This window comes from Psammomys obesus, unplaced genomic scaffold (assembly GCF_907164565.1).
Source record: "Psammomys obesus unplaced genomic scaffold, mPsaObe1.curated_primary_1811, whole genome shotgun sequence".
In the NCBI taxonomy this organism is placed as follows: Eukaryota; Metazoa; Chordata; class Mammalia; order Rodentia; family Muridae; genus Psammomys; species Psammomys obesus.
The window spans coordinates 42,284,680-42,306,444 of record NW_026592118.1 but is presented as its reverse complement, the minus strand read 5'-3'; the positions used below and the strand labels follow the sequence as shown (position 1 = coordinate 42,306,444).

The 21,765-nt window shown below is 40.2% G+C and overlaps 1 protein-coding gene across 9 annotated transcripts in view; it reads right to left on the bottom strand.

The window, feature by feature from the left end:
* Met (MET proto-oncogene, receptor tyrosine kinase) overlaps nt 1–21,765 on the bottom strand; it is a 114,809-nt gene that overhangs the window by 25,743 nt on the left and 67,301 nt on the right. For 8 of the 9 annotated variants that reach the window (XM_055612696.1, XM_055612697.1, XM_055612698.1 and 5 more), the window contains 9 exons: nt 18,863–19,023; nt 16,644–16,746; nt 16,396–16,532; nt 15,581–15,742; nt 14,766–14,865; nt 10,520–10,738; nt 3,721–3,867; nt 1,650–1,803; nt 1,344–1,484 (listed from right to left, as the gene is read on the bottom strand). In XM_055612696.1, coding sequence (XP_055468671.1) covers nt 1,344–1,484; nt 1,650–1,803; nt 3,721–3,867; nt 10,520–10,738; nt 14,766–14,865; nt 15,581–15,742; nt 16,396–16,532; nt 16,644–16,746; nt 18,863–19,023 — 1,324 coding nt within the window. The remainder of the gene's footprint in view (nt 1–1,343; nt 1,485–1,649; nt 1,804–3,720; nt 3,868–10,519; nt 10,739–14,765; nt 14,866–15,580; nt 15,743–16,395; nt 16,533–16,643; nt 16,747–18,862; nt 19,024–21,765) is intronic. The other variant, XM_055612705.1, reaches the window with a different exon arrangement.

Genomic DNA, 21,765 nt, shown 5'->3' with positions numbered 1-21,765 from the left:
CACACACACACACACACACACACACACACACACACACACACACACACGTGCGCACAGTTTAAAGATGAAGAAGACTTTATGTGTGTGTGCTGTGTGTGTTTATACTGTACATGTGTGGAGGCCAGAGGTCAGTGTTTGGTGTCTTCCTCAATCACTCTCCACTTTATTTCTTTAACTGAATTTAGAGCTGCTCGGCCAATGAACTCTGAGGATGTGAGTCCTACATGCCCTACCCTATGACTTTTATGTGCCTTCTGGTGATACAAACTCAGCTTCTCTTTCTTGGGCTGTAAACATTTTATAGACAGTCATCTCCCTTGCCCAGGAAAGCTTTTAAAAGAGCAATTAGTTGTAAACCTCAATAATTCTTAGAGCTATTTAAACATGAATATGAGACACTGATCATATGTAAACTTTAAAAGCATGCACTAAGCTTGATTTGTCCACATTCTTAAAGGACTGGACTTCTTTCTAACAGGGAATAGAGTCATCTGGGGCATTCAGTGATCTTTGGAGAACTAACTTAAGTCTCAGGAAGGGCAACCAGTGGTGAGAAACTTAAAATGCTAAGCATCTCACTGCTGGCATATTTGCTTGGATGAGCAGCTTCTGACTTCTCAGTATCCATAACTGTCTGTGACTCACTTTATTTGTCCAATGGTAAATATTCAACAGGGAAATGCTTGTACTTGACTCATGTCCTGTAACTTCTAAAGATAATGGCCCTGGTACAATATGGACATTTTGCTTTGTGCAAGACATGTTTAAGCAAAACAATGTGAAATGCCCTGGCCAACCTGACCGTTTATCAGTCTGGTGTTTTGCAGAACAGATGATGTTGATAAATAGCACAGCTGAAGCTTTTTCTTGGATAAATCTCAAAGTACATTCAAATCATAGATAGTTATAGGTAAAAGTTATCCTAATTGGGAATGCTTCAAAAGGTTACTAGTGATATAATTCAAAAGTTTCCCCAAGATATAGGATTATACATTTATATTTAAATAGAAATATTTTATAACTGTAGTCTTCCTGAATGGTTAAAGAGAGCTTCTCAATTCCTTAGCATTGACATAAGATGCTTTGCTCAAATGATTCTAAAAAGAACCGTTCTGTAGGTGAGCAGAGTTTGTACATGCTAAAATTCCATTATGATACCTGCATGAGTTTGATTTTAAAGTGAGGGCCGTGTAATTCTGCATTAAGTTAAATGTTCCCTTGGCAGAGGTCAACACTTCTGTTCTACTTGTATAAAAATATGAGGAAAAAAAAAAGCAAAAAGCAAGAACAGCTCACAGAGGTCTATGTATAGATATTTCTCAGGATAGTAAACTGAATTATACCTTCTGGAAAAGTAGCTCTGTAGTCTACAGACTCATTTGAAACCATCTCTGTAGTTGGACTTACACTTCGGGCACTTACAAGCCTATCCAAATGAGGAGTGTGTACTCTTGCGTCATAGCGAACTAATTCGCTGCCCAGATCTTAAAACAGAGAGAGAGAGAGAGAGAGAGAGCTTGTTAAAGATGTGGCTGTCCCAGGAGACTTTGACCCAGCGCCCAGAACTCACCCATACGTCTCCATGACAATGCTGACTATAAGCACTACATTGCTATGGTAGCTGCTTAGACAGTTAACAAAATATGCACCTTTATGCTTTCTTTTTCTCAGCCACAGGAAGAGCCCGGATGACAACAGAACTATTACTGATATTGAGACCGCGCCAACGATTAATCCTGTGAAATTCTGCTCTGGCTGAACAATCACTTTTCCAAGGACAGCTGAAGAGACCGCTTGCTTCCACTGGAGATAAATAAGAAGGAAAGTCAGATCATGGCCAAGACTGACATAAAATACACTATCTGTGTTGGAATCAAAGTTTCCCTGGGACCCAATCCGCAGCTGGTGGCCACCATTCTAGAAGGTGCATTATGGCCTTCAGAGTAAGCAAGAAATTCCTCAATTCTGCCTCAGTGCTCAGATAATTAGGCACAAGTTAGATAAACAAGAAAAGTCTTTGATACTGAGGAACTAAAGCGTATATGAAGGGAAATAGACCAATTATTGCAATGATACTATAAAAGGATGAATAAATAAAAATTAATTATTTCCCATTTGGGAGGGTAGAGTGCATAGCAGAAAAGATTTCTCAAATGAGGAAAGACCTTATTTTACACAATCATGTCTCATAATATCTTTATTTCAGTTTCAATACATAGAAGAAATCTTGTGGCTTCTCCCAGCTCAGTGCTTTGTGGTTCTTAAGACTCATAGTCATTTTGAAATTTCAACTCTTGTTTCCACATTCAGTCTCAGATTTTGTAATTCTTTTTCATATTTCCATTTCCTAATATTTCCAGAACTTATTTTTTTTTTGGTAAGCAATATATGGTATACACGAAATAAGATATCAGTTAGCTATGAACTGCACTGAACTACCAAAAATTTGGCAAGTAAAATAAACAAGATGCCAAAAGGAAACTATCGTATGATTTGACTTACACGAAACACCTAGGTCAGCAATTTCATGGAGAAAGAATTCAGGTTAGAGGTTACAGGGGCTGTTGGAGAGGAGAGTGTGATATTACTGCTTAGTTGCTTACACAGACGCCTTTTGAGTTACATAGCAATGATGGTTACACACATTATGAATATATTTTTGTCCCTCAACTGTACATTTAATATTATTAAAAAGGGCAAATTTTATGATATATGTGTTACCATGATTTAAAGAAGTTCACAATTGCAACTTACTAAGCCTACTAAACTGTGTATTTTAAGTGGTAAATTGTATGATTTGTAAGCAATATCAAAATAAACCATTAAAAATAATAAAGACCTGATAGAATAGGATCAGAGGGAAGGGGGGAGGACCTCCCTTTTCACCCTTGTCCCTGGGAGAGGGAGAGGGACAAGGGTGGGGAAGAGGGAGGGTGGGATTGGGAGGGGAGAAGGGAGGGAGGTACAGGGGGGATACAAAGTGAATAAACTGTAATTAATAAAAATAAAAATAATTCAATAAAAAAAGAAAAAAATTCTAGTTATATTAAAATCCCAAAAGTTTGGCTTGGTAAGAAATATAACCCTGGCCTAAGGAAAGGGCATAGGGGGAGAAGATGGAGGGTGGGTGGGACTGGGAGGAGACAAGAAAGGGGGCTGCTGCGGGGATACAAAGTAAATAAATTGTAATAAATAAATATATACATAAAATTAAATTAAAAAAGAAAAAATAAAAATAATAAAGAAATATTTTTGTTCTGCTTTATCTGATTTAGTTGTATACTAAAAAGAAGAAAAGTAGGTAGTATACAACAATTGAGTTTCTATTTTACTCTAACGAGTGGATGTCTCCTTGTATTTATAGAGGAGTTCTAGGCATTGCGACCACTGAAATGGGAAGGCACCTTGGGCTTGTGAAAAGTGGAGGAAAGGATACTTTTTCATGTGTCTGAGAATGACAGCACATTTTGGCAAGAGTGTGGCATGATGGAGAAGCAGTGTTGGTAAAAGGACTTTTGAGAATTACACTTCTAGTCCAGGAGAAAGAGAGTGTGAAACAACAACAGCAAAACCTCAGCATTTCTCAGATCACATATAGGAACTGAGGCTGAGCTGATGAGCCAACACATGTGAGCTTTAATGATTTATTTTAAGCCTACTGGTGACATAATTGCGCTGGCGTCCTTGTTTACATCACGAAAGGCATGCAGGAACCCCCACCTCTATATTTAGCTCGCTGTTCAGTTTCAGCAGGTCATTGGGGACTGTACATAAAACAGCTTCGGAATGCCAGTGTATATTCTCACAGCTCTTATTTCCAACTTTTAACACTTCACCTTTAACTGCTTCAGGGTCAATATGATTTCCCTGGAAGGGAAAAAGAAAACAAAATGAAAGGTCATTAACACTTCACAGGTCAGTAGGAATGCTGGCAATTTTAGAAGGAACCCAAGAGTACAGCAAATGCAGGTGATGTTTTCCAAGAAATCTGATTTTTATGGAGCTCATTTTCAGGGGAGCTAGGCTGGCTGAAAGGGGGAATGAGCATTTCAGAACACTAACTAGGCAGGAAGGATAAGATGAGCTTTTCCATCAGGTTGAATTTTAGAGGAGAGGAAAGGGAATCTTGTTTCTGTCCTTGTTTTGAAAACTGTCATGCATAATCATCTTATTACCGTCTTCAGGCAGAATACGGACGACTGACAAAAAAGAAAGCAATTTTGAGTTTAGCAGCTCAGCCTGCTGAATTGCTTAACCCTGCTTTGTGTAATGATTCGCTTTTAGAATCACACTGAACACTTTGAAAAATACCAATGCCAAGGTCTCATCTCCAGCGATCTGTTAAACTGCCTCGTCAACACATTCCTTCAGCTGTTTGAGCTGGGCGATTTCTTTTTATTCTTCTTGCCTAGTTGAACCCTGTACATAAGTAAATTCATTTCAAGGAAATTCCCAGAAGATGCCGTTTGGCCTTCATTAGGATTTGAGAGCACAACTGCATGATTTTGAATAATTATACAGTTACTTGAGGACTTTTAAACATTATCAAATTTGACATAAATTAACTTGACTAACATCAGGAATGTTAAATGTTAAAACATCAACATTTTGTTCAAGAAACCAACCATTAGTCTTGGAAAAGAAGTGCAACCATGAATACAATTTTTCATATGAAGACTTAATGAGTAGTTATTTATTAAACAGGCTGTTGCTTGGAGGAGGGGCGATCAAAACCTATTACTATTTTTCTTATGGACAAAGAACAGCTCCTGAAAAAAAGACAGCCCTGCAACTTTGTTTTACATACTCTCCAGTGCGTCTGCAAACTGCTCTTCCTTGCAGTGGCTCAGGGACTTCAAGACAGGCAGGTCAGATACCATCTAGCAATAGGAATACATGAAAGAAGGCGCTTCTGTATAGTCTAAGAATCTATGGAAGAAATGAACACAAACCCTATCCCTCATTGTACTTCCAGAGGCAGTAGGAGCAAGCCATTGATCTAGGTCAGCCACCCAGGGTAATTCAACAGAAGAGCACATAAATCTCATGGGTTACTTTGGGGCTCGGAATGACAACTTGTTGGTTAGGTCTAGGAAGGGCGCAGGCCCTTACTCACATATTGGAGGGAATTCAGCGAATGACAGAGAAAAGAGATTAAAGAACCAGAGAGCTTGATTTATGAGAGGAGTCCCAACATGTGCCTTGTGTGCTTAGATAATAGCTAGGGGTGGGGGAAGGGAAGCCCACAATGCATGCCCTTCTGGAGGACTTTCATTCTGCCTTTGCAACCTTTTTGGATGTTAAAATAGAGGAATAAGCAGCAGAAAGACTGAATTCTTTCTGATTCGCAACCATGAAGGAACACATGAAGAGCGTGACGTATGGAATATATGTTACCAACAGCATTGTATAGGAAACTCTTTCTAAAGCTGAAAGCAGACAGAATCTGAGCATAGGTGTGGCAGGATCGATCCCAGCAGCCATGAATCTAGAGGAGGAACTAGTATCAGAGAAAAAACAATAAAAAATAGATGCAGTTTAATTCTGGATTCAAAGTAAATGTAGTTCTACTGAGTTGTGGAAACAATTTTACAACGTCCATTATTGATTATTAACCATTTATTAAGTAGAAAAATATGTTTATAAAATCAGCTCAGTTCTGTAGGCACTGAAGTGTCAAAATACGGGTTTCTAAACAAAATTGAAGCAAGAGCTTCAATCCTTTATACACAATGAGCAACTCAGAATTACAATGATCTCACTTTTTCCTATAAAGACTCTTGGTATTTTGTCATTGCTGATTTACACGAAGAGAGCTAAGCTTCAAGAAGGGACAAAGTCACAAAGCTAAGCAAATTCTGTCTGATGGAAAACCTACTTATCACCCAGTGAGTGACAACTAAGGGAAAACATACAAATTCTCTAATCAAATTTTAGATGTTTGAAGAAAATTTAGAGTAGGGCTAGAGACATGGCTCAGTAGTTAAGCACTTACTATCCCTTCCAGAAAGCCTGAGTTCAGCTTCCCACACCATGGCCTATATTCTTAGCTCCTGGGGATTCATCTTCTTCTCAACTCCACGGGTACCTACACTCACACCAGTACACACCCACACAGACACACACATGCATAATTAAAACAAAAGGACTTAAAAATGTTTAGAGCTCTCCCCACCCCCCAAGGGAGGAGCAGTCCTGTTAGGCCACAGAGGAGAGCTTTGCAGCCAGTCCTGAAGATACCTGATAAAACAGGATCAGATGAATGGGGAGGAGGTCCCCCCTATCAGTGGACTTGGAAAGGGGCACGGTGGAGAGGAGGGAGGGAAGGAGGGACTGGGAGGGAATGAGGGATCAGGACACGGCTGGGATACAGAGTTAATAAAATGTAACTGATAAGAAAAAAATAAAATTCAAAAAAAATGTTTAGAGCTGCTTCACTCAAATAAGTGTGTAGAATCTCTATGTCACATAATAAAAAATTTCTTTATTATCAAAAGTCCTTTTATATTCATTAAATGAAAGTGAATAATGAGAAACATTGTAATTTAGTGAATTTCACGGAATCTGGGCTCAGGAATGTTGAATGTAAGTTTTAGTACTGCTGTTTACTCCATGGGGGACCCCAAGACAATTAAAGTTAATCGAAGCCTGTTTATTTAGGTGTTAATGGGGACAATACTTGCTGACTTCCAGACCTCGAAGGTCCACATAAGATTTAAATCAAATAACATAAACCAGAAACCTTGTGTCGACTGTAAAACCCTTCATAAACATGGGTACTGTTGTTGATGGGAACCCCACTGTGACCTCCCAAAGTGTCAAAGTTTACTCTATGACACTGTTCACAAGTAGTCCTGATGGATGTGAACTACCTCTAACATCTACGTGATTCCTATTTATCATTAAGAGTGACCAATATTTGGTCCTCTTGGGCTGGCAAATGGTGGGAACTAGAAAAGATCATCCTGAGTGAGGTATCCCAGAAGCAGAAAGACACACATGGTATGTACTCACTCATAAGTGGATGTTAGACATACAATATAGGATGAACATACTAAAATCTGTTCACCTAAAGAAGCTGAGCAAGAAGGAGGACCTTGGGTAAGATGATCAATCCTCACTCAGAAAGGTAAACAGGATGGACATCAGAAGAGGGAGAAAACAGGGAATAGGGCAGGAGCCTACCACAGAGGGCCTCTGAAAGGCTCTAACTTTCAATCTCCTCCCCCTCCTTCTTCTCTTCTTTTGTTATGTGCAGGTGTGTGTTTCTTGGTGCAGGTATTTTGAGTGTGGTGCCAGCAGAGTCCAGACGAGGGAATGGGATCCCCTGGAGCTGACAGTGGTTGTGAAGCCTCCTGCATGGGTGCTGCGAACTAACCCTCACTCAGTCTTCTACAAGAGCAGTAGACAGTCTTAACCACTGACTTTTCAGCTCTCACTTTTTTTTAATATTTTCTTTTTGTAGTATTTACTAATGATTAAGCCTAGGTCCTGAGCTAGATAACAGCTCTACGACCAAGCCACACTCTAGCACCATAGAACTGTCACGAGTGGGAGGCAAACACTCATGTTTGAATGGCAGTGGGATAAATACAAGACATTCTTTGAACAAAAACACCCTACTGGGTGTCCAGGAGAGTTGGAGGGTTCAGAGTAATTAATGTAAGAAATTGATAAAGGATTAAATTACCGCCACAGCAAATGGAATCATTCGTATACTTTATATTTCCTTCTAGACTTACATAAAATGGAGCATGTGCAAAGAGTGAAACATGACACTAAAATAATCACCCTAAACTGCACTGTCCCCACTGGAGCACAGCTTTGGGACATGTAAGTGCTATAGACTTGTGAGAGAAACTGAGTGAACTTTATACAGTGAAGAAGAAGGACTGCTTTGTGCTCATCTCCAGGCACCTTGGGCCATGCTCAAAATGCCATCAATAGACTTAGGATGATGTCAAGTCATGTTTTCTCTTGGTTCAACAACTTTGTAGGACATTGAATAACAGCTGTTTAATTTATAGAGAAAGGAGTTTCTCTTCCATCAAACACTGGGTTTGAAAGGGTAAGTAAAGAACCACTTATCTCTAATCTGTCCATTGTAGACAGAGGAGAAGAAAAATAGTTTTTTTTTTTGGGGGGGGGGTGGTTTGACATAAAACTATTTGCACACAAACCTTTGTTTTCATCAAGAAAAACCAAACAGAATCTTTCAAACAGCAAACATTAATTGTTGGAAGCAAAAGGTCACACTAGATTAGTTTTATTGGGGAAAAAAAGAAGAAGTGATAAAAGCCCTTTCTCTTTTTCTAAAACCAATTAAAGAAGCAGATGAAAGAACTTTGGTGTGGCAAACACGCTGTTCAGTGAAGCAGGCTTCCATTTAATTTCATGCTGGGTTTACTTAATTATTGTACAAAATTCAAGTGTGAGGTTGGAGATTGTGTGAGTGTGAATGTGTGCATGGGTTTGTTCAGAGATGAAAATCTCCCTGAAAAAGCGGAACTATTTCAGTGTAAATGTCACTCAGATGCAGCTGACCCATGCCACCCACCTCACACCTGTGTAAGGGTTACTCCGCTGTTTGTGTTTGCTCACGTTTCCATTCACATTTCTTCCAGGAGAAAACATTTTCAATGTCTCAAGCAACAGGTTGTGAGGGATGAATATTTTGCTATTTGGGTGGACTATCGAAAGGTAAAATCTTGATCATTTTGCTAGTTTTCTTACTCTCTGAAGTAGAAATGACTGAAATAACACCAGGAAGCTGATTGGAGTCCTCACCTGCCATGTTTTTGTTCTGCTTATTCCACTGCTTCTCAAACCCTAGCCTGCCTGGCTCTGAGGGATCTTTACTGGCAGCATGAACAAACCCATGCACACACTCACACAACCACCAACCTCACTCTTGAATTTTGTACAATAACTAAGCAAACCCGGCATGAAATAATACACAGTAGGTAGTACTTGATTGATAGAATACTTCTTCTATTCCCAACGTGGTGGGACTCAGCTTATAAATCAACTTAGATTTGACCACAGCTGTGAAATGGCCCAGTGGGTAAAGGTGAGTTAAATCTCCAAGGCCCACATGAAAGGCTGAACACTGGGCCATGCATCTAGATCCTCCCAGTTACTCCTACAAGCTGGGGAGGCAGAGATGAGAGAATTGCTCAGAAACTTGTGGTTTAGCTAAGCTAAGGGGTAGAAACAGGGAGAGAGAATTCATTGCCTGCTCCACGGAAGGTACTGTAAAATGTGGTCAAGAACCCATGACTGGAGAGCTGACAGCTTCTCTGGGGGTGAACCCACTGCTGTTATTTTACTCAACAGGCATAATATTAAACTGTTGTCTAAATTTCTATCTCTATTCTCACAGATTAGTGTAGCCGTCGCACTGTGTGGTGTTTAATACAGAAACTCAGAACTGGTCAGAGTGCAGAAAGTAAGTGTCAGTACAGTGCTAAGCCACGGATGGAACACTTATGTCACCCTCGTCTCCCCAAGTCTTAGGGACCATATCTTGGGAGAGAGGGTAGAAAGATTGTTAAGAGTCAGAGAGGTTGGGCAGAAGCAGTGTCTTCTGGAGATGTCAGGACTGTTCATTCATGAACTCACAATTGCTGGCACTGAACCCATACATGAGCCTGCAGCCTTAACTAGGGAGGCATTGACACTTGTAGGCATTTTGGAAAAAGGCAGGTTGATTGTTTTTTAAAAGAGTGTGGATCACAAGTACATTCACAAGTGGTTGTCCCTTGGTCTATGGCTCTGTGGGAGACACATATTGGATTTGGTAGGTGGTTCTTATTATTTTTAAAAGAGGACATGAGGTTGAGACAGGGTGGGAAGGTATGGTGGGGAGAGTTAGAGGGAAGAGTGAGGAGTGAATATGATCAGAATTCACCATGTGTTTATGAAATTCTCAGAGTTAATAAAACTATACAGAGAGACAGAGAGAGAGAGAGAATGCAGGGAGAAAGGGGGGGGGGAAAGAATGCCACAGAAACAAGGTGCAAGAAGAAAAACCAACTCTGAAAGTTGACCTCTGGTCTTCAAATATTTGCCATGGCATTCCCTCCCCACACAATCGACTGCACACAGATATAAAACTTTATATCCGACAAGGAAATACAAAACTGCAGCTAATGCATTCATCATCACAGCCCTTACTGTTTGTCTTCTAATAAGCATGTCTAGGTGAAGCACAGAAGGCAATGCGTGCCATCACACATCACCACGATAGCATCACAGGGAGCCTGCTTGATAGATTTATGTTCAGCCTTTGTTCCTTCTTAATATATACACAATGAAGGGTCTTAAATGCTTCATTAAAAAGCAATGTATAATTACACTTATCTTTTAGTCTCATGCCAAAAAGTTTTATTCTCAGGGCTTTGATATTTACTGATGTAGTATAAGATACACTGAACAAAACAATGACTCTATTCACACGGCTATGAAGCCAATAGAGCAATTCAAGTTCATTTAAGAGAGTACTTTAAGCAACTCTTACCTTAATTTCTAGTACATTTTCATTGCCCACTGAGATCATCACTGGCTTCTCAAAAAGCTTAAACACAGGATTATGGACATAAGTGAGATCAAAGTGTTTGGAAAGGATCCCGTCTAGCAGGAAAAAGGCTTTGGTCTTCAGGGGGAGTTGCAGATCCAGCTGTTCCAGTGAAGGAGTGGTACAGCAGATGATCTCTAAGTTAGAGCGATGCTGACATGCCTACAAGGAAGACAGAGTTTCCCACTGTCAGCAGGACACAACATCGATATGACTTGGTTAGTTCAGAACTTTAGAATCGACTCAGAACACATTGATTGTCAGAAATGTTCTTGCATTTAGCTTCCTAACCCCAAGAACACGTAAGATGGGTATAAAATTTCCCAAACGACTGAGCTTCGTGTGCTGTGAATAAGTTTCACTGATGTAGCTGTGGCTGGCCCATCCCTCCATCATGTAATTTTCCATAGAACAACAAGGCAGTTTCCGCCTCTTCATTTCATGAAGAAGCTATGGGTGAACAGGGGCTGGACTTGGAGAAGTTAGAAATCCTTTGATTCAGATCCGACTTTTAAGTTATATGAACTAAGGCGAAGGCATCAACTCAGAAACTCAGTTTCCTCACTTAGTGGTTAAGATTGAAAAGTGTTCTTCACAATGTGGAATGCTTCATGGCAAGGTGCATTGTACCTTGCAAAGCTTCATGTGGTCAACGCCAACTACAGCTGACAATGTCCATGGACTCTTCTTAGTGTGTTTACTGGTAAGCGTCAAGTTCCAAGATATTTCACAAAATCAGTCTCATTTAACGTTTGTGATATTCCTAACAGGGAGTGTCATGTTGGGTTGCCCTGTGTAGCCCTCACCATCTTGGAACTCACTCTGCAAACCAGGCTGGCTTCAAACTCAGAGATCTCCTGCCTCTTCCTCCTGAGTGCTGGGATTAAAGGTGTGTGCAGCCACCACCTAGCTCCATTTTTAGATAAAGACCGAACTTGAAAAACATTGTTTAGTCTGGTCACACAGCTGAGGGATAAAGTTGGGTGATAACAAGGCATTAACATCAATGTTCACTATCATCACCCCGAGCCTTGTTTCTTTTCCACTCTTCAGCGTCTTTAAATAATGCTGTCCATGTTACAAAGGCTCCGCGGTTATTATTTTATATCCTTTCATCTCTCATTTCAAATCTTCCTCTTTGAAAGTCTGATTTATGGAATTTTGGAAAATGCAGTTTCCTCTTAATTGTACTTAGACTAAAACCAGCCACACAAAGTAGTATATTTAAAGTCAAAGGGCTGTGTTTCTCCCCCAAGGAAAAGACAAACAGGCAACAACATCCCTTAGATTTCCTTTTCTTTGACAAGCATAGTTGGAGATAAAACAATTACTTATGCCCACAATAGCAAAAGGCCTCAGGATATACATAAAAAGCACAGAATTTGCTGTGTGATATTTTCTTCTTAATAATTTTAAAACTTAGTCTATTAATTACACTTTATTCACAATTAATAAAAGTTAAAAATAACTTAGTCTATATTTTAAAATGTATGTTGGAATCAGATAAAACATGAATAAAATACAGTACAATATTTAGTTTTTATAAAATATAATGTCATAGTGCTAAGAGCTATTTATTCCTATCATGTTGTAAAACAGTAATGAAAGATTTCACTGCTACCATAATAATTCTCTCTGTAAAAACAAGAACCTAGAAACCACAAAATGATCTGGGACAGAGCATATATTAACAAATTAATCTACATTTCATTAAGTTAACTATTTTTATATTTTAATGCTTTGAGTTTATTGAAATTAAAAAAAATTATTGTGGCTGGATATATATCTGTGTCAGACCTGACCCTGAGTTTTCATTTGTTGAATAGTAAATGGGCTCAATCCGTCATGGTCAGCTTTAAACTCTGTAAGCCACAGGGAACAGGTAAGGAGCATATACCTCTGCATAAGGCAGTGTTTAGACATGACAGTGAAGTGAGAAATAATGACAAGGTAAATAGCAGAGCACCCCTTGAAATTCTCAGTCCTGTCCAATACAGTTATTGTATGCTGTGTCTCCGACTCAAACAATAGAAGTTGTTCTTTCCAGGTGTGTAGACAGATGAAACTTTTATCTCCTATAGATGTTTGAGTCTTCCTTAGGGTACACCTTCCTTATTTCTGGCACCTGGAAGGCTTCAAGCAAACATTTAAATGTAAGCAGATGGCTGAAGCTAAGAGTCATCTTATATGTCATCTTTTGGTAAGGGAGATGAAAGCAAGCTCAGCCATTATCTTCAGTAAATGAATCATTTCTTAGACCCAACCTTAAGAAGTCACATGCCAACACCAAAGAGGGTTACTGTTATTTTTATTCGGTTAAAGTAAAATCGTATCTTGGTTGTGGAGAACTGATGTGTCCTAAATTAATAGCAGTGGTATTCTAACTTTGTTTGTGGCCATGTGTGGGGACCGGCTTCAAGGTCCTTAACTTCATGCTGTGACTCCCTGGAGTATCATCTCTCGGAAATATGGTAAAAATCTAATAACACTTGTTAGAGGTGATGCAATGTGGATGACTGAGAGGGTCAAGCGAAATCTCATTTGAGATGACCTTATTGTTTGGTGATTTAGCTTGACATTTTTAGTCCCAAATTGCTTTTTGTAATTAAGGAACAGAGTGGCTTTAGTTCTTAAGAAATATTGGATGGCGGAGTTTCAAAGAAAGTGCTATAATTCAATCTACCACTTGCCCAGTGGAGACTGTATGTGAGACAGGGCCCTTAGGGCCTTAGCTCTGAGTTGAGTGCCTGTGCCCAACTAGAGTGTGGCATTTCATAGCTGATAAACAGCAACAAAGTAATATAGCCCTTTTAGGTCTAGTGACTACTATTTGTTTGTTTATTTGTTTGGTTTTGTTTTTGAAACAGGGTTGTATTTAGCTCTAGTCTGGTCTTGAACATGCTATACAGCCAAGGCCAACCCTAGACTCTGGATCCTTCTGTCCCCATCTCCAGATGCTGTGATTACAGACATGCACCACTACGCCAACCTTAATGTAAAATCGTCAAGAGAACAGATGGAGCTATCACCTTTAAGGTTTAATTATGATTGAGCTTGCGAATAAAAAAAGATACATAGAGAAATGAAAAATACCACTGACATCTAAGATACAATATAGTATACAATACTCTCATGTTATTTAATAAAAGTATTTTGTTAGCATCCCATGTGTGCTAAGAAAGAGGTGAGAACATTGGTAAGGAGATGCAAGAAAATAGGCTTTAAGTCTATGATGCATAGGTAGGGCAGGTGTGGTGATTTGTATTTTTTTTTTTTATCAACAGGTATGTACCAGTTTAAAATTTCATAATTTCTTTCATCAAAATATTTTTTATTATATATGTGTTGTTGCAAGAAATACACTGATCTATAATATGTATACATACACTATGTTTTTCTGTGTATATCATTTGGCTTGTTGGCATCATGTAGTACATATTTAAAGAACATAAAAAATACATAATCATGATTAAAAATAGTATCTGTGTTTCTCATTCATAAAAATGTCTGTCATAATATTTCTTTCACTTGAGAAACTCATCACAAGCTGTTTTGTTTAGGTTTGCACCGCTGTGACAAAGCTCTGCGACCAAAACCAGCTTGTGGAGATGGACTCACAGCTCACACTCCATCACTGAGGACAGCCGGGACAGGATGTCAAGGAAGGAGTATGGAAGCAGGAGCTGCAGGAAAGCCCACAGAGGAATTCTACATTCTGGCTTACTCTCTGGGCTCCTGGTAAGGTACCTGTCCTCTCCCTTCCAGAAGCACCCACCTAGGGATGGTGCCACTCACAGTTGGCTGGGCGCTCCACTGTCAACAATCAGCAGAATGTCCCCACAGACTTGCCTTCAGTCCAAACCAATGGAGGCATTTTCTCAGTTGTGGTTCGCTCTGCCCAGATGATCCTCACTTGGGACAAGTTTGTACTTGTACCAACAAATTTGAAAACTGCTGCCTCATGCTGAGGGTCTTCATTGGTATGTAAATGTGTGTGTGTGTGTGTGTGTGTGTGTGTGTGTGTGTGTGTATGTTTACAATGTCAGCTCAAGATCCTGCTGAATAGAAGTACCATTTGACCTCTGCTGCAGATTACTAGTGAATATTAAAGTCACAAATTATCCCTGTGCCTTGAAAGCCTGGTGGCAGGGGCAGAGCTCTGATCAGGATGGCCGCTCTGACGACTTACCACTGTGTAGTTCGTTTCCACTTCATGGACGCTTATTACCAGCTTTGGGATGCTGACTGAATGCAGGTTTTTTCCAATGCCCGTTATTGTGCTTCCACCACTGGCAAAATAAAATAGAAAACAGAAGTCTTCAGAGCTTTTCCACCAAATGCTTAAAGGCTCAGTCTTATACTCACTGATAATGTCAGAGGTCTACTCAGAGTTGAGTGTGACTCAGAGGTAGCACGTCTCTGGAGACTTGAGAGTATTTTAAAGAAAAAATATATTTTATAAGCTGTAGAAATTTCTACATTTTATTGACTAAATGTGGGAAATGTGTTTTTTTTTTTTCCTCTGAAAAATACAAAGAAAAATGTACGTGGCTATTTTTACTAGACTAGTAGAGTGAGTGGAAACAGGAGACACCGAACTGAGTGCAGAGACATACTGAGTAAAGCAGAATCTGGTACAGAGAGAAAATGAGTGTGAGGGAATCCCAAAACATGATGAAAGGGAAATGCAATGCTGCTATCAGGGGCTGCTGCTCAGCCGAGAACTGACCGGCAGGCAAATGCATGTCATAGGTGCATACACAATGTGACGCCAAGCATTACATGATAGGAAGAGTGGGAAGAATGGCTCTTGTCATGAGGTACCATCAGTAAGGTCAAACTGTCCCCTCAACCTAGATGTAATTTCGCACTGGAAAGGTGGCTTCAAAAGAAACACAGCAGCATGTAAGCGAGGGATAAAATGGAGATGCTTTTTGGGTGTTCCTTAGCCAAATCACCCTTCTGTTCTTGCATTTCTTCTACCTATCAGAAACTTTTACTTACCAAATGAAAGATTTGGTCGGGTGGATCTCATTGACAATGGGGTCTTCCCGGTAAGTGAAGCTGCTTGCCTCCCGGTTAGCTAAGTCAATTTTCAGTTTCACAGGAAGCTCAGCAGAAATACTTTGGGCTGGGGTATAGCATTCGAGAATACTATTTGATACACTGGTCAAAAACCAACCAAATGAACAGGAAGAAAGGAAGAAAAAGAATAAAAAGCAGTCATCACTTATTAGCATTATACATAATCCAAAAGTATATCTGTAAGTCAAAAGATATAACTTGGTAGAATTTCCCGAGGTGGTCTAGAAGAAACCTGAGTGCAGGCTGTTCACATCCAACCAGATCCCACCCTTCGCCTTGCCGAAAGGCCATCTGTGATTTCAAAACATTTGGCAGTTGAAGTAACCTTCAAAGTACATTTAGTACTTGAGTAAACTATGCTCCTTCAGCTCTTGGGAGAAACATAACTACCTTCCAAAATCTAACCTCACCCATTTCTTCCTTCCACATATCTTCTTTAGTTTTGAATCTTGATAGAAATGCTTATTTTGATGTATTGCCAATGACCAGTGTCTCAAATTCACTGAATAGCTTGGGTAAGACTCACCACAACAAAGGAGTGGATAGCCAGAAAAAACTCTGAATGAGGATTCAGCGACAAAAAGGAAGGATAGAAAAATCAGCAAAAGGAAGCAGATGTCTTTGAGACGGAGAGAATCATACATAAACATCTTTACCATCCTCTGCACAAATGGAAAAGGGCTTGTCTTGATGTGTTACGTATAGATATTAGCACAACAAAAAATCTGCAATACCTTTTCAAAGTACATGTTTTCCCACCGATTGAAATGTGTCTAGAACTCCCGCTGTTTAGATATTTTCCAGTTAAGGTGAGTAGTGTGCCTCCAGCCTGAGGACCATAACTTGGAGAGATGCTTGTTATTACAGGATTCTGAATGGGTGGCAAAACCAAAAAGCAACTGGTTAATTCCATCATTTATATAGATGAAATTAAAAAAAAAATCAAACATCCCAGGTCATTCTAGAAGCAGCTTGGACTTACTACATAGGAAAATGCACTGTATTGTGTTGTCTCTCGGCTGTTTGAGATAATTACAGAAACGTTGAAGTGCTCACTCATCGCGGGGCCAACTGTGCATTTCAACCTGAAAAACAAAACAATACAGCAGAGCGTAACACACCACATCTACACGCATTTTCTGATTTTTTCTGGTTTGGCTGCTTGTTGCGATGGGACACTAGTCCTAAACTGTGAGCTCATGACTCCAAAGAGCAAGCTCAGTTTCATGGAAGCACTGAGGCTGAAAATCACATAATTCTATTTTTTGAGTAGAATTAAGTTATGCCAAACTTTATATCGATCACTGTAGGAAACTTCAGACCTCACCATTGCAGACTTCACCGGCTAAGAAGTACACGATAACCTAAGCCTGTAAAATTATGCGGTTGTTTGGCACGTGTAAGAAAATGACTGTTATCTCGCAGCATGTGAAGCAGCGTGCCAGCTCTGAGCAAGCCAACTCTTTTCGTCAACTTATGCCAACAACTCTACCTCCATGAGGAGAGCTGTCACAGATCTATTTAAATCACTCAGAGGGTAATGAAACTGTGACAGTCTCCCATAGACTTCTTATTACTCTGTCATGTTGGGGGTACAAGTTTGCGTGTAGAAGTCAGAGGTCAACCACGGATGCGATTTCTCAGGGACTACCTGGTTTTGAGATGGGCTCTTTCACTGGGACCTGAAGATCTCTGATTAGGCTAGAGCGGCTGGCCAGTAAGCCCTAGGAGCCTTCCTGTCTCTGCCTCCCCAGTGCTGGCTTACTTGTGAGCACCACTATGCTTTTCACTTGGGTGGGTACTGAACTCAGGTCCTCACACTAGCTTGACAAGCACATCAGCAACTGAGGCATCTCCTTAGCCACCAACAGTGACAATTTTTATCACTAATCTTATATAGTTTAATATATAACATAATACATATAGTATATATATATATAAAGTTTAAATATAATTTGTTTTATTAAGTAACTTCTAAAAGGGAGAATGAATTGTGTTTTTTTTTTCTTTAAAGATCTTAATTCATATTGCAATAATTAAGAGTTTTGGGGCACAAAGAATATTTCTAGAGGGAACTTGCTTTTGTCTAGCAGGCTTGACATTAATTGGTTTTGATTTCATTAAAATGGATATATGAAGGTCTTTTATGACCCTGGAATAAAACCTATATTAGATATATTTACTCCACAGAACAGATTCAACCTCAAAGATTCAACTGTTACAAATTTGATTGTTGCTACTACAACATAACAAGCAATTCCTGGATTACCTGGTCACAGGGAAATTTAGACTTAGAAGGGATATGTAGAATACAGTGGAGTAAGCTCAGGTCTTGATCAGACAGCTGCATTTGAGGTCTGTCAGCTCTGATCCCTGGCTTGGCTTGGCTCAGCTGCATCCCAGCTCTCTTAACTTCAGGTAAGGATGGAGCTGAGACCTCCCGGGATTTCGGCCATGCCCAGATCGCAGAGTGCCAATTAGCTGGATATAAATCTAAGTTCATCTCAGAAGAGTCTCAAAACTCTTTGATTTGATTCATGGCTTCCCCACTGTTCCAAGAACCAGCAGGTGAATTGTGAAGAGAGGAGAGCTGCCAAGCTGTTTACTGAAGGTCATGAGAGGCCTTTGAGGACAATGTTTGAAGTGTGAAGGGGCAGGGCCACTCTTTCAAATTGCACAATTTGCCCAGTTTTTGCTTTGGTAGTTTTAAAACTCCTAGATTCTGGGCTAGAGGGTAGAAGAGCGCTTATCAGACAAGCCTAACGACCTGATTCTGAGCCGCGGAACCTGCTGTGGAAGAAGGTGACCAAATTCCCAAAGACGTCTTCTGACTTCCGCACGCAATGCTACACATGCAAGCACATTTGCAGATGCGCATCAAACACACAAAACAAATACAGATATTAAACTCCAACTCTGCATGAAAATTAAGTCACGCAAACAAGTCAAAAAGCAATGTGCGTGTGTGCTGAACTGTTCTTCAGGTAGGCCTTGTGGCCTTTTTTTTCCTCCTAGTCTCTTAATAAAATTGGTATTACAAGAAGAGAGCCAAACGAACCTTCAAATGCTATGACAAGTCAAGACCCTTAAGAATTTGTGCGTCGACATGTTGAACATTTTTTTTTTTAATTTTAGAAACGCTAGTTAAAGAACCAAGCCTATCTCCCAAGCTCAGCTCAGCAACATCTCCGTATTCCTTACGTATTTGTCGAGCTCTCGCTTAAGGTCAAGGTGCAGCTCTCGTTGCCAAGGAGAACTTTGGTTTTCCTTAAATCAAATTTATTACTCTTCTTGAATCCAAAGTCCCAGCCACATATGGTCAGCATTGTTCCTCCTTCAAGGGGTGCACTGGTAGGGAAAACCTACAGGGATAACACAGGACTTACAAGGAAAATCCAGCACAGTGTGACCTTTCTTCCATACTGTGGAAATCAAGCAAACTATGTGTTATTTTTAAAATATTTTCTCTTGAAAAATCCATGTGTGTATATTTCTCTGCATGGGTTTGTGCAGGTGAGCACATTGACTTTGGAAGCGAGGGGAGGGTATTTGATCCCTGGGTCCTGGAATTACAGCTGGTTGGGAGTCAACTAATATGGGGACTGGGACTACAACTCAGGTGCTCTGCTGAGCAAATTTCCAACTCTCTGACCTTACTTCATGTCTAACAATTCATATTTCCACATAATATTTTTAGTTGCTTTTTAAATATGGTGACTATTTGATACACAACATACATGAAATTATGTAATATTTAATACAAGCACATTATTTCTATTGGAAAAAATAAAAACAGGTTCTCAAACCATTTTCATGGTATTTTTTTCTAATTATTATTTTGCATCGGTTTAAAGAGGTTTTTCTTCATGTGCAAAGTTCAGTGAATAGTAGGCTCATTTTTTGTGTGTTGAAAGTGAACCCTGGACTTGCTAATAAGATGGTGGCAGCCATGATATACCATAACATGAGGCATTTATGACGTCTGTAAGACAATCGCTCCTAGGCTAAAACTCTTTAGGCAAAAACACAGTTCCAAGTTAAAAATAAGCTTCTCCCGGGGAGCTGTGTGACAATTGAGAAAGGAAATGCTCTTTTGGGGGACATATTGTAAATTGTGCTGTAAAGTACAATGGTGGGAAAATGAAGTGTGAAGATCGAGGTGATCCAGAGCCAGCCAAAGGCATTTACTACCGCCTGGCCTGGCGGGAGCAAGTCTTACAGCTAAGGACTTTCAGAAGAATTGAAATTTGCAAACATTCCCATCCTTCCTAAGTAAACAATTACAAACCAATGTCTTAACTCACCCTTGTTACCAAACCCCCTCTAAAGTCTTAGCTTAATGCTTTTATAATCGTCATTTTACCCATAAAAATCCATTACACAGTTTTGCTTTTCATGTAAATTCACCTCATCTATGTCTAGCCAAATGAGAACTGCTAGGGGGAGAAATCTGTTTATTATGGCCATAGAAATCCAGCAGAAGAGAAGACACATTCTCTCCCAGGACTCTTCAGACCAAGGCTGACACCCAGCTGCCGCTCCTTCTAAGGAGGTTTTCCCCATCCAAACAGCTGCCCAAACCAATGTGGGCCAGATCCTTCTGCCTCCAGCCCTCTGCCTGCTCCATGTCAAAACTGAAGCCTGTCACTCAGCACACGCTGTCCCTTCCTGTGAAAAGGCAGAGGGACTTGGCAATCACTGATGAACGACACAGCTTTGTTCAGCGGCTTCACTGGCGGGAGGCATAGTGACTACAAAACCTGTCCTACCCGCAGGGTTCTGAAGGGCAGCTCTGCTCAGCGTTCTCAGAGCTGAACACTGTCCCAGCAGCTTATGGAGGAACTGTCCCTCTTCCAGGGCAAAAGGAAGGAAGCTGCCCAAGACCACACACCCTTGCATAGCCTCAACAATGGGCTGGCAAACTGAGTTATCCTGAAGTGCAGAGAAACTCTCCAGGCAGGAAATGAGTGTCCCGCATAAAGGCACAGAAGCTGGCTCTCCCACCTGTCTGGCTGGGGAGATACCACCATGAAGCAGCCCCATCCTTTCACAGATGAAAGGTCACATCACTGCTGGGCTCATTCCATTGGGACTTTAGGATTATGTTAGTGCCCTCCAGTAAGAGAAAATATGAGAAAGCGTTAAAAACAAAACAAAACAGAAACAAACAGAAAACACTGAAACTTAAATTTTACTTCCAAAGCCACCTTCTGGGTTTAGCAGGAAAAATAAAGTCACAAATGTGCTGATGGCAATGCAGGGCTGCCTGGGCTGCTGTGGCTCCATATCTGGGATAAAGTTCGGCTGAGACTGTCTTCAGTTCCATAAGGTACATTCAGAATAAATATATTGTGAAGGTGCCCCTCCTTTTCAAAAATGAACATTTCTCTTCGCTCTTGAAGCATGAGATCAGATGGCACATTTGAAATAACGGATTGGATTTAAAATCCTGAAGTCACTCCTCTTTGAAACTGCAAAGAACCTTGGCCCCTGAATGCCACGAACCTTGAGAAGCAGGTTAGTATGTATGTATCTGAAAGTGAAATTCTATACATCAGCTAGACTTGTGCCTGTAGAGTTTAAGGCAGAAAAGGAAAGGAACAATTTGTCTTTTTTTTTTTTTTTCAGTTAGAATGCCCAATGTCACGGTCTAGTACGGCATGAAATCTTCCTAACAGCTATGGACGGAGGGGGTGGGGGTGGCGGATTTATAGACTCAGCTGCCCTGCTACTTTCCTTCTACTGTGTAACCCACACCTTACCAACTTGTGTATGGTACACGTCAACTTTTTATAGTCACCAACTGTGGATGCTGGCCTTCGGAGAGACCAGGGAAGAGGAAGGCTTGTATGAGAGACTATGTGGGTCTGGAAAACTTTAAGTTCTTTACTTTGTTTCCAACTATTTTAACAACACTTTGATGATTAATGAAGGGAAGCACATTGGCCAAGATGAAATGTTTTTGTTACTGGACATGTTATCAGCCTGCTTTTAAAAATACTAATGTGGTTAGTTTTGAAAGGAAACTGTTCTGATGTAATTGTGTGTGCCTGGTACACACACACACACACACACACACACACACACACACACACACACACACA